General features: G+C 44.5%; 1 protein-coding gene across 3 annotated transcripts; it reads left to right on the top strand.

Annotated features, from left to right (window-relative positions):
- Positions 1-3,216: 3,216 nt before the first annotated feature.
- Positions 3,217-13,327, top strand: LOC138942434 (uncharacterized). Of its 3 annotated transcripts, none has more exons than XM_070312665.1 (6): positions 3,217-5,766; positions 6,024-6,050; positions 10,595-10,719; positions 10,794-11,033; positions 11,121-11,356; positions 12,201-13,327. In XM_070312665.1, exons 1-6 carry the CDS (start codon positions 4,244-4,246, stop codon positions 12,255-12,257), a joined length of 2,208 nt encoding a protein of 735 aa, XP_070168766.1. In that variant the 5' UTR covers positions 3,217-4,243; the 3' UTR covers positions 12,258-13,327. The 3 variants fall into 3 exon arrangements, with proteins under 3 accessions (XP_070168766.1, XP_070168764.1, XP_070168765.1); XM_070312663.1 differs by having other exon boundaries at positions 11,121-11,360; XM_070312664.1 differs by lacking the exon at positions 6,024-6,050 and having other exon boundaries at positions 11,121-11,360.
- The last annotated feature ends 55 nt before the right edge of the window (positions 13,328-13,382 follow it).

Here is a 13,382-nt window from a genome sequence, read left to right as displayed (position 1 = left end):
CAGCTCTCTCTCTCTCTTCTCGTAAGAACAAGAGTGGGAGGGAAACGTCAAAATCTACGATTGTTCGCGAATTAATCGAGTTATTTCTTCCTTTTTTTCTTCTTTCTTTCTATTTTTCTCGAAAGATCTAGCTTCGGGGATTTCTTTACCGAGTCTTCGCGGAGAAACGCATCGGCGTTGACGATATCGCGCGGCGAAGAAATTCTCATTCGGGTGTTTCTCATTACGGCCACCGTAACATCCCCCGTAAGCTAAATAGGACGCCGCCGTCGTCGCTGACAAGGACGATGTACGAGTATGTAACGAGTGTGCGAGCCAACAATTTCACTTGGCGAAGCGAGAGAGATATGTAGATAGAGAAAGAGAGAGAGAGAGAGAGAGAGAGATAGATGCTCCGCGCATTATTTATTTTGATATGTCTAGACGCCAGATTGTCTGTCCGCATGTCCGATTCGCGACGGAGAATTCGGTGGCTGACGTCAGACAAGCGTTGCACCGAACCGTCGTCGTGGCCGCTCGTTCTCTCGTACGCGGGATCAAATTGCATCGCGTCCGTGATCTCTCTCCCCCTTTTCGCTCTCTCACGCACCCTATAACCCTCCGAACTGACGCGCAGTTAGGCCCGCGTGTCTGCAGGCCCGCGCGTGATCGCACGTGGGTACTTTATGTACCCGGCGTATGTCTTCCGAGAGTCTCCGAAGGCCGGTTTCTCACCGTTCGCCGTCGCGTAACTTTAACTCCGTCCTTTGTCTCTTTCCAGGGTAGCGAGATGGATTCGAGCGATAAATAACTGTAGCCTAAACACGATTCATTCCGTTTATGCTCGAGACTAGAGCTAGAAGTACTTGGATTTCGCACGGTTTAACCGTGACAACACGGACACTCTCGATATCTAACTTCAGTTTCAATTTTCAAAACAGACCAGGAGAATCGGACAAAGAGTTATCTTCCATTAAGATTATCCTTTATTTAGATATAATTATTATATATGAAAGAGAGAGAGAGAGAGAGAGAGCGACCTCTCGCATCTTTCGTCGATTGAAGCTTAAGCGAATGGAAAGGAGTAATTTGAAGCTCGCAGACGTATTTAGAAAGAGCACATTCAATCACACATGTAAAAGTCACACATGTGTGTAATTTAAGCGCGCGCTATGTACATGCGAAATCAAGTATAAGGTATAGGAGAGAGATGTGTGCGTGTGTATCCGGGACACCGGCAATGCACTTCCTTCGACACACGTGGCCCCCCACCAGACACGTCGGCCAACCCAGTTTGAGCAGGGTGAATAAGTGGTTACGTCGTTGATCTCGATTCATCGATTTGTTTACCGGTGAACGTTTTGCCTCTTTTTTTTTTCTTTTTTTTTTTCCTCTCCCTCTTGCATACCCGTCAATGACGATCCCACGAATCGATTTGGAAGAGACGTATTGCGTTATATACATTTCGCAATAACTCGAAACATACTAGCGAGAGCTTTTATACTTTATAAACGTAGATAGAGAAATGTATGAAATAATTTGTGTCAAAATGTGTCGTGGCATCAATCCAATAGTCATCTTGTTAAATATTTCTTTAAGAAAGAATTATTTTATTTCTCGCGAAAAGCGCAAAAGCTTGATACATTTTGCCGGGGGGGTGGGGGGGGGGGGAGGGGCCTCTCTTCAGACGCATCGAAATATTAATCCAGATATCAGACGTTAAATTTGATTACGTCATATTGGTAATCTGTGAAGAGCTTGATTCGAAAGCATTAGATTTACGAGTTTGTTCAGGCACATGTCTATTCTTAACGCGGTCGAGGATTTACATCTCCTTCGCGGAAACATATTATAAATCACATCTTCCTTTTTCATCTAGAAATAATTTAAGAAAAATTTATAATAAAATTAGAAAGAGAGAGAGAGAGAGAGAGAGAGCGTGAGAGAGGGAGGGGACGATCGTATCCTCGTTTATAAAGAAAACTGAGCTTTTTAATCAACATTGCGATCAACTTATGAGAGAGACATGTAATTTTTAAAAGCAATCGTCCAAAATAAATATCTAATTACATTCGAATCATTATAATAACTAAGCGAGATTGATATTTACGGATTCCCAGAGAGATTTCCACACACGTGGAAGTAAATTGAATCTGTCACGGCCATCTCATTTTTTTACTATTTTTTTTTCCCCCCCTCCCTTTTCGAACTCTTGCCGTCTGCGTGCGTTGTATCGTATTTTCACGCACGCACGCGGAGGCTACATTTATTAAAAGCGATACATTATGATTCAAAGATCATATCTTTCGATTCGTCTAGACAGCGAAGAGAGAGAGACACCCTATAAAATCGTATACGGCTGCCCCTGAAACGACCATCCGAATACGACGAGCCTCCTTGTACATTTCTCTCGTGCAAGCTTCGTGCGTTCCCGTCATATATCCCTGTACCTGTTCCTCTTTTTCTCCTTCCTCCATTTCTCTCGCATTTCGTCGCAACATTCTCTCAAGTCGTTCAGAGGAGCTCTATCTCGCCGAATGACCGAGACCTTCGTAGAAGTCAGAGGACGAAGGAGGAGAGGAAATTCATTCTTTTCGTTTCTTTTCGCGAGGTAATCAAAATTATACGAAGGCGACGGTGGCCCGTGGGGGAGGAGGAAAGAGGCCACGATTCCATCGAGTTATCGCACGGTAGAAGATCGGGATCGATTTTTTTTGGTAGCGAAAGTCCCGCGCACGCGTAGATCGTCATTTACGACCGTGAAAGAAGGAAAAAAATTTGATAACATTCGTCGGTTATCACATAAGTATTTGCACGAACGAGGTATGAAACCGAGGATCTGTAGCAAGATTTGCAAAATTTCAAACAAGCTGATATCGCGAAGATAAGTGGGAAAAAGGAAGATCATCCGGAGAGTTTGGGTCGACGGATCAATTCAACACAATCTTCGGTAATCATCATCGGAAGGCAGATTCGCGTCAAGAAGAAACGAATACAAGGGAAAGAACGAAAAAGAAGAGGAAACTGTGACGAAGAAGGGAACAGAAGAAGGAGGAGGGGAAGAAGATAAAACATCGCGAGGAGAGAAAAGGCTGTCTTTCGCGGGATTTCGGTGCACGAGGGAAAAGGGGTTACCCCAGCGGAGGAGAAAGAGTGAGCCGACGTGAGAGACGACGGTGGTGGAGAGAGAAAAAGAGAACGAGAGAGAGAGGGAGAAAGACAGACAGAAAGAGAGAGAGAGAGAGAGAGAGACAGACAGACAGACAGAGAGAAGACTAGAGGGGGAGGAGAGGGAAGAAAAAAAAAGGAGTCATCGTAGTAACACCGGCGCGTCTCCTCTCGCGGCTTCGTGGTTGTCTCGGAATTAGTGAGTAGACAGAATTATGCCTGTGAGCTGGCCAGTACCACGGCTCAGTTGAGACTTACTGCTCAGAGCGTGCACACGCACACTATACGAATTCTTCCTGCTTACGCACCTCGCGCCTTCCTCGTGCGATTAGAACTTGGTTCGCGATCGCCGGCAGACCAATCACGGTCCAGTTCGCTAACGCGCCTCCGTACAAAACGGTTTCCTCTTCTACCTTTCTTCTTCTTCTTCTTCTTCTTCTTTTTCTTCTTCTTCTTCTTCTTCTTCTTCTTCTTCTTCTTTTTCTTCTTCTTCTTCTTCTTCTTCTTCTTCACGTGCTGCTTGGGACGTACTGCGGAGAAGCGCCGCGTCTAGGTGACAGAGCTGGTCACAGAATCTGCACGCGACTGTGTCGTCCCGGGACATCCCGAAGATATTTCGAAGAAAGTTTGAAGAACCAGAGAAGAGACACCCTTAAGAACTACGGCGATCCTCGTTGTCACGCATCCGTGATTCCGCGAGGTGAGCGAAATTGAGATCGGAAGCGAGAGACTAATAACGCGCGCGATACCGTATCATCTGTCAACGAGCTTCAAGGATTTCAACTAATCTTCGCTCGAGAAACTATTTTTTTTTTCTTCTTCAAAATTTGAAGATTACTCATAGACTCTGCTTATCGAGCATCTTCGAGCAAAATTTTCGAAATTTGATAATTTTTTTTGTGGATTATTTTCTCCCAGATTGAAAATTATTCCTGGAAACGAAATCGAGAAAATTCCAAGCTTCGTTTTATCTTTTGCAATATTATTTGCGTTAATTTTTGGAAATACAGATCATCCGTCATTGTAATTGAAAACGAAATTCGAGTGCAACGCGACTGCGTTAAGCTTTTCGAACAATTTTTCATTATTTGCAACAATGGTTAAAATCTTGGTGCTTATTTTATTGGTGTCCATCGCGACCAATACATGGTCCCATCATCATCACCATCATCATCATCATGAATTTTATCCGATGCATAGAAAAGAAAACAGTCACGTAGATTTTGTCGAAGAAAAATCCAATTTTAAGAGTGAGGAAACTACGGACACTTTGCTATCAGACTCATTGAAGAAAAGTGTAAGACACATAGAGGCCTTAGACAGAGAAGGCTCGATTCCTATTAGTGCACGGAGAGTAGAAAAAATGCTGAAAAAGGCAATCCTTCAAATAATCACAGGTGATCTCAGCACGGCCAATATGCTGCTGCTGAAGAGTCTCAATTACACTCCCGAAGAAGTGCTGGCGATTCGCGAGCGTGAACTCGACAAACGAAAGGATGAAGAATTGAAGAAAACGACAGAGTCATCCAGCGAGGGAAGATTCTACGACGAAAATATCTATGGAAATAGAGCAAAGCATTGGAACTACAATTCCATGGAGTTTGAGTCGTCTTCTCGTTACGAGCCTAACATCGATGTGTCCGATAGGAACGATAAGAAGAGAGACCGATACGAGGAGAGAGACGACAAAAACTTCGATTTTGATGCTTACAATCGCCAAGCGGTGATTGATTACGAGAACTTGGCCTCCAAGCTCGAGCTGCAGCAGCAATCGTGGTCCGAGGCCGCGAATCTCGATTACGAGGACCAGTCGAGGAACACCGAAGAGCAGGACACGTCGCAGAATCTTCATCGAAGCTTCGACCGTGCCATGGAGCCCCACGTAATCTTCAAGATTTCCTACGACGATTCCGAGTTCGATTCCAGCTCTGGTTCCGACGAGAGATCGAGGTTCGTAGACAGGGAAGGCACCTTCGCTTCGTCCAAGGATCCGAAGCATCCTTCGACCTTGAGGCACACGACTGCCAGGAACGTCGCCAATTCTTTTCACGCTCCGTCATTATCTACTACTTCTTCTTCGTCTACTTCTTCCGCGGTTACTGAGCATACTCCGCTTCCCATAGTATACCAGCTGAGGAACTTTAAAGACGTCAGGCCAAATTATACCAGGAATCAACCTACCTTCGGCACGACGGAATCTCCGGAACCTACCATCACGAGCGATATCGTTGCAAACGTTACATCTAACGTGACCTCGATTGACACTCTGATGACGGATCTCAATAATTCGTTCGGCAAGAACGCGGATAACGATACGGTCGATAGGAAAATCAGTGAGTACGAGGGGCTGGAATGGGTCGGAGAGGACGTTTACAGAGTGATACCGGCTTTCGCGGACTCGATGGGCTACGTCGACGAGAACGAGACGTCGGATTACGAGGAGCAGATGATGAATACCTTACCGGAGAGAAACGAGAATGATACTCTGGAGTATCAGAACGACGCCCTGGATCAGACAAAGCATTCCGTGGCCAACGTCAACGCGTCGTCGTCCGACGAGGACGCATCGTTGACGAATCTCTCTGCCTATCAACAACTGGCGCTCGCTCATCGCCGAGAGTAAGTTGAAACGAAAGAAACGATATTGAGGGAAAAGTGAATCACACACGGGAAAGTAGCTCATCGTGTATTAGAGAATTTTATTATATTTTGTATATTGTATTTCCCTGATTTGATTCTGTTTAAAATCACGCTTTTCCTCTCTCGTACATGAATCGTGACTGAATCATAATTCTATTAAATGTCGTTCATCACATGCTCTATGCTTGGCAAACGCATTTCTAGTATCTACAATATGTGCCTTCTGTGTCTTTTAGAGAAAACGTAACCTCAAGCTTCGGCAGGTAAGCCTCAATGGAGGCCTTTATCATCCGGTAAGGCATTCGTTGTGCCGTGCATTTTTTCTCAGTTATCTTATTTTTACAAATTATCATTGATAATCGCTTAACTCCGGCGCATTCTTTCTATTCTATTCGCATGAAACGCGTTTATAAATCGCGAATACCATCGTATCTCGAGATTGTTCTTTTCTTCTTTCTTCTTTTTCGCTCGAAAGAAATGTATCTGCATGCGCGTTACTGCGAGTATGAAACTGCGGTGTTACAATTGCATGATTTTTATTGCATTTCGCTAATTTTGATGAATACGATAATTAAACGAATATTTTAACCACGAGAGTGTCGATGATGTGCCGAGAAAAGATTGCGAAAGTTTTACATTATACGCAGCATCTGTGTGAACTCAAAAAAAAAAAAAAAAAAAAAAAAAAAAAAAAAAAAAAAAAACACTCTTCACTTCTCAATCTTTCGCTTTTCGAATTATACGTAGGATACGTCCCTCTCCACCTCCTCACCCCCCCCCCCCCCCCTCCTCTTTCTCTCCTCCTCATGCATGCATTTTTATATCGTAACAAAGATACTATAAGGCCCTTCCTCGCGCAATCGAGAACGAGACAAATTACGATTTGACGTATCCGATAATGGTTTCTCCAGAATTTTAAGTGAAAATTGTCGCAAGAAGGTCAATTATAATTTTCTTTCGCGCGGCAAAAATTCGCCGACGTCGGTCGACATCGGCGTTCTCAGCGAAACGTTGCCCTCGTCACGTAAAAATATCTCAATGGACCGATAAAAAAGTATCGCGAGGAAAGAGAGAGAGAGAGAGAAACTTGGCGTAGCGTCAGGGAAATGCAGTGCTTTTTTCGATTCTCGAGTAAATAATTTTCTTTCGTCGAGAAAAATGTTTCACAATTTTCACATTTCATTTATATTTTATTCCGTTCAGTCATGGCAAGAGAGACGCTTGTCGACGGAAAATTTCTTACATCTGAAAATATAATCGCGATTATACACGTATCGAAGCTTCGAGTCGCGAAAATATTTTTCAAAATTGAATATATTATTCGTACGATCTTTTTTTTTTTTTTTCCCCCCCCAATATGTAAAAATAAAACGGAACACAAGGTTTCGCGAGAAGGAGCGGAGCGCGGGTGCGTGATAAAGTTTGCGCGAGGGACAGGTTTAGGGACAGTGTTCTCAGCCTAGGAAGGATAACGCGCGGTGGAAATTCCGCTGCGGTCTCTAGCTGTGTTTTAAAATCGCCCACTCCCCCGCCGCCCCTACCCACGTCCACCTCCCTACCCTCGGACGACCGCGCTCGCAGCCCCACTCGTGCGGGTGCTCGTGCGGGCGCGCGGGCGTTTCTTTTATTTTATTAAGTCTAGACGCGTAAATGCATTCGTGCCGGCACTGGCGTAGCCCGAGAGTCTCGAGAGTCTCGTCCTCCTCCTCGTGCCTGTTGCCGATGCACATTCGCGCAACGCCCGATGCACGATCGTGCATCGGCGCGACGTGCGCATGCCGTTCGTCGCGAGCCCGAATCCGAGGCCCGGACATTTATTATTCTCGAATCTTTTACGCAACGAAATCCCTCAAACGTCTTCTTCCCTCGAGTTCGCCTCTCGCAAATTTATCTCCCTATAGAAAGTGACGTTTCACCGATTAATCATTCGTCTATACGAACTTGGGGACGCGCGTCAAAATTGATCCTCGTTCTCCATTGAAATTTACACGCGTCTTCTTCGCCGATAATGAAACGAGAGGAGAGGCTTATCGTTCCGTCTGGATCGATCCGTCTGCCCATCCGGGCGTTACTTTCGCGACGATAATGATCGAGAGGCTCGCGCGAATTAATGTGATCCGGGACGCGCGGCGAGTTGAGCACCCTCGTAATCGCCGGGTGTCTAGTCGGGCTGCAGTTAGAACTCTCTTACGAGGTTACGTAACACATTTCAATTTAATGCGTTGACCTTGTCTATGCGCGTCTCTCTTCCTATGTCGACGGAGACGGTGGACGGGAGAGGCGAGCGCGACGGAGCGAGAGGAGGAAGTTTTCGCCGGGCGCGCGCGGTTCCTCCGCCGTTCTCTCCCTCTCCCCCTCCCCCATTCGTCCCTCTTCCACCCCCGCCTACCGTCCTCCGCATCCCGCTGCCGTCGTTGTCGTTGTCGCGGTCGTCCGTTGCCGCACCGCCAGACGGTGCAATGTGCATTTTTACGGACGGCCCAATCAGGCCCGCCGCGCCGCGCCGGTTACGCGTCGTCGGCCTATCGCGTCGCGAGGAACCGTTCTTTCCCTCTTTTTCGATTCTGGCTTTCTGGCTTTTTCTTTCTTTCTTTCTTCTTTTTTAACCCTAAATAAAATTCCAGGTCCAGGGATGAGGCATTAAAATTTTTTAGACGCGCCGATAGAGCTCTCTCTCTCTCTCTCTCTCTCTCTCTCTCTTCCCGTTTCCTTATCTAATTTCCAACGCTAATGGTCTACACGGCCGGCTATGCTCCAGTGAATTTCATTATCGCGACACCCGGCCAACGGGAGAGGCGAGGAGGATCCGCGCCGTGCCGGTTCGCATGATGCAACGGCCTCCAGACTCGTCCAGGTCCTTCCCTTTCCCAGACGACGGACAGACGTGGCACGTACGCAACGAAGCGGCGCGAAATGCGTGACTTGGCCGCGGCTAGATTAACGAGCGCATGCCTAGAATCGAAGATATCGCTGTGGGTTCGGTATATATACCGTATAGATCCGTGATTTCGCAGAAGAGAGTCGTAAACTTCTCCACGGCCGGGCCGGCCTTTCTCGAGAGAAGCCGGGCCTATGTCCGGATTAACTCTCGGATCCACGGATAAAATGTTACGTCGCGGCAACCACCTACGGTTTTAAAAGGAACGAGCGATTATGATCTAAGATTAAGATGAAGAACGAGTTTCGTCCGTTCCGCTTGTCATTTACGGGTCTACCTCGAGCATACTCCGTTGCCGGGACCTTCGCATTTTATTTAGGCCCCTTTCCAGACGGCGGGAAAAAGTCGGGGCATATTTCTATGGATTTCAGGTAGTAGGAAGAAAGATTTTGTTATTTTTTTTTTTTTTTTGCATTTGTCGCCCCCGTCCCCCTCCCCCTCCTCTTTCACCATTCTTTTTCCTTCCCTCCTCTGCCTTCCTATATCTTCTCTTATCCTCTTCTCTTTTCTATCATTCAGGAAAATGTACATTCTTCTGCTTGACTCTCGGGGCAAGTCAACGAGGTCGTTGACGCGGGGACTGCCCTGAAATCTCCCGAGTGGGCGTCTCTGAAACACGGCGATCCTTGTCGATGACGTCGAGAAATGACGCTCATCCTTCTTTTCCCCGTCGCTCCTTTTCTTCTTTCTATCTATTCATTTTCTATCTTCCGCGCCGGATGATCGATTAATGACTTGACGAAAATTTATTATGCGATCCCGCACGATCGCCGTTGTTCGTTTTTCGATAAGGTCGCGCTTGTTGATGAAAGCCACGTGAGTCGCCTGAAGCGTGCGCGCGCGCGCGCGTGCGAATAAACAACTTCTTATCCCAGTATCCGGACGTGGAGGCATGAAATCGTCGATTTCGCGTCGTAAACATATACGAGGTCTGGAGGATTGTACTTCTCGCCGTACGCGAGAATTGACACGTCGTGTTCGGGAAAGGCGTGAAATTCGAGTCACGCCAACCCCACGGCCAGTGTCCAGAAAAAATTTCCCAAAGCGGGATGCAAAGATAGGACGATGCAAATGAGGCCTGAAAGAAAGAGAGAGAGAGAGAGAGAGAGAGAGAGGTTGCGGGAGAGCGAATTTTAACATTCGAGACGCGGCCTGAAAAAGTCGAGGTCCCTCCGGGACCAGACACGGCACACTTCGAGGTGATTGGGGTACCGGTGTATCCGCCGACTGTCTAGCCACTGTCTGCAACGTGGTAATAAATGCCTCCGCGAGCCGTACCGTGTGCCTCTGTAGGTCACTGACCATCGTCCGTTGGCCCGCGTCGGCACCCGGAAGAGAGCTCGCCTCGGAACCTGGATGAAGTGAAAATTCTCGAGTCCGCGCAGCCGCGCTAGATTTATGAAACTGATGATATTTATCGTCTTTTCTATAATAATCCTCTGCCAATAGTGTCTTTTCCGCGGCCTCGGAGAAACTCGCTTCAGATATTTAGGACAGTTTACATGCTTTCGCAATATCGTCTTTGAGACGATCTTGAGGTGTTTAAGGTTGAACGAGCTATTTTCTAGATCGGATCTCTCGAAATAGTTGCGAGCTAAATTTCTACTTTATTGTCTCGCGAACTTTGTAACGTCTTGACAGAAATTTTCGAACTCCATTCGTCGCATTATTTCGGGAACGATATTTTACATAACGTTGTGCTCGAAGATACTAAAATATAATTTTACTGTATTACCTTTAAGGTAACTTCACTAACGTAACTTACTACTTCGCTATGAAATTGATGTTGTGCCTTTGCGCGTTATCACTCATCGTTTCATCTAAGACGCTCCGTGTAGTCTAATAAGCTTAGATTCTCCTTTTGTGCAGTCAGGGTCAGAAAGCATTGGAAAATATCAAGACGATAGTCCTCGGGATAACTGGGAGACGCAACAACAATAGCACCAGCACCAATCAGATTCAGCGCGAGAGGCTCACCATGTTCTCGCCTACTTGTTAGTAGCTTAATAATTCGTTTAGGATATTACTAGTTTATTAAGCGGAATGTGCGATCCCTTTTATTATACAGGCCAGATACCTCGGAACACGGACGCCGAAGTTTGGACAGATCCGTTCTCGATGAACATACATTTCCAATTGAATCTGACTTCCGGTGACCATGTTGTCGCGGCGAAATTGCGAATTTATAAATTACCGCAGGAGAATCTCACGACTTACGCGAGCGGGAGTTTCGACGACGACGAGGATGACGAGAAGAAGATTAGGATATCCGTTTACTATTACACGAAGTCGCTGAAAAGGCATCGATGTGAGTGTTCAATCAGATTATTGAGTTTACGTGCGACTACTTGAGGAATATAGAGAGCTACAGTTTCTCCCCCGTATATATATATAGCGAAGAAACGATTGATGGACTCCATCGTGACGCCCCTGACGAGCTACGGCAAACAACTGGTACTGGACGTCAGGCAAGGCGTGAGATTCTGGCGACTGATCCCGCGAAGTTCTTCACACGGCAACGGTAACAATCACGGTTTGGTGATTCAGATAGAGGATCAAGACGGCCGGGCGCTGAAACCGGCTCTGTATATCCAGCAGCCGTCCTGCGCGGATCACGATTCGAATCAGAAGGCATGTGAGTGTGTGCTCTAACAATACTAACTCACATTTGAGTCTTGGATTGATGCGCCTTGGCATATCTCATCGAGTGAAACTAAACAATGCGTGTGGTGACGCATGAAACGGTGAAGAAGTAGTATGTTGATGCTCTACACACAGATATACAGGGTGTTGTAAAACTACCGCATCTCCTCTTAAGGGCAGATCCTTTAGAACATTTCAAGACAAAAAACTTAATACAAAAATATTGAGATTATAATAATTTTTGAACGGGAAGGGATTATATTTTACGAACGACACAGGGCTGACATTTTCTCAGGCACGGATAAATGACGAGTGAAAAACGTTTTTCTATGAACGGAGCGTCTTTTTTATAATATTATGATTATCGTATAAATTTACAATAATATTGTTATATGTTTTTCCGCTTCTCTACGTATTGCATTAGCAGATTCTTCTTACGAATAATGCAGCAACTAATCTTAAATATGATTCAAGTAAAAATTGGCGACATGTTTCAACTTCATCTGTCAAATCATCTGTGATCGATCAATTTTATCACGAAGATGTCTACTATTTTGCCGTGCCTGAGCGCGCGAAATCTCAGCCCTGTCATAAAATATAAAATATAATCGCTTATAGCCTCGACATTTTCGTATTAGGATTTTCATTTTTGAAATGTTCTAAGGAATCTGTCATTAAGAGGAAGTACGGTAGTTTTAGGACATCCTGTATATATAAAGCCTGAAATCTATAACATTTTTACACGTGTGTCTTTTGATTAATCCATTTTTGCATCTCGACAGCTTCTTGGATTCTCATCTTAAAAAAAATGTTTCTTCTCTTTTCCCTACAGTCCAGCTCAAACCTGCACTTTTCATCCGAGCTTGTGCTCGTTACAGTCACATCGTAGACGGCGAGAAAGTCACATACGTCAATTGTAAGCATTAAACAGAAATGACAATATTCAATCGGATCATCGGCAACAAGGGGATTCGTTTCGAAGCGAGCCAACTTAAATTACGTTGTCGTCGTCTCGAAATATCTGCGCAGACAAGACAAAGACAGGTGCAATTTTTTTTTTTTTGTATGAATTCAAAATCGCGCGCGTATGAAAAAAAATGTCTATCCAGAAATATTATGTAAAAATGCATCCTCTAAGTATTGAATTTTAAACTTTAGAATTTAAGAAAATTCATATTAATGGTGAAGGAAATTTTATATAATTGAATTAGATAGATTAGTAAACAGATAAACAGAGAGTCGGAGCGAATTAAAGCAAAAGATTTTCTTTTAAGCTCTCTCGCCTTCAAAAAAGAAATGCCATTAAAATTGTTTACCAACTGCTTATTTCTTTTACTGACAATTCATTCGAGAAAGATGCATAAGCCCGGCTTTAGGTAAATAACAATAGTTGTAAAAAATAGATATGATTCTATAGGAGTTTTTTTATATAGACTGTTTTTAACTTAAGGAAGAACTATTTAAATATTGTAATTTAAGCTCTCGTATAATAATTCTTGTACGTTTAAGTGAATTGTCTTCTTTTTAAATATCCTATTATAATGTACATATAATTAAGTGTAAATGACTTTTATGCCTTCGCTAACGTGTCAACATATCCATGACTGATATAGCCAAATGTAAAAGTTAGGATCGCGCGCGCGCATACACATACGCGCACACACACACACATACATATATATATATTTATGCTAAGTATAAATAAATAAATTAAGGATTTTGTTAGGATATCTGGATTTTGTTCCGAGTCTGTCATCTGGTTAGATGAATTTGTAGAGTATTTCTCGGCGAAAAGTTGCGCATAAAAAAAAAAAAAAAATAGATTTCCGAAAAACATACTCGGATACATCTAGAAATCGCATCGCGTTCGACCCGATTTCTTACGATACTTACAATGTACGTGACAAAAGAGGCATAATGTCTCCTGCGATGTATATAATGTATATTTCCATGTCATGTTGCAAGCAAATAAATTCATTTGCAGTAAGAACACATCGAAAGTTTGATAAATAAA

The sequence above is a fragment of the Polyergus mexicanus genome, unplaced genomic scaffold (genome assembly GCF_030449975.1).
Source record: "Polyergus mexicanus isolate NDT 795.1 unplaced genomic scaffold, iyPolMexi1.0 SCAF_22, whole genome shotgun sequence".
Lineage (NCBI taxonomy): Eukaryota > Metazoa > Arthropoda > Insecta > Hymenoptera > Formicidae > Polyergus > Polyergus mexicanus.
Note: the sequence above shows the minus strand (reverse complement) of the source record. Positions and strands in the feature narration are given on the sequence as shown.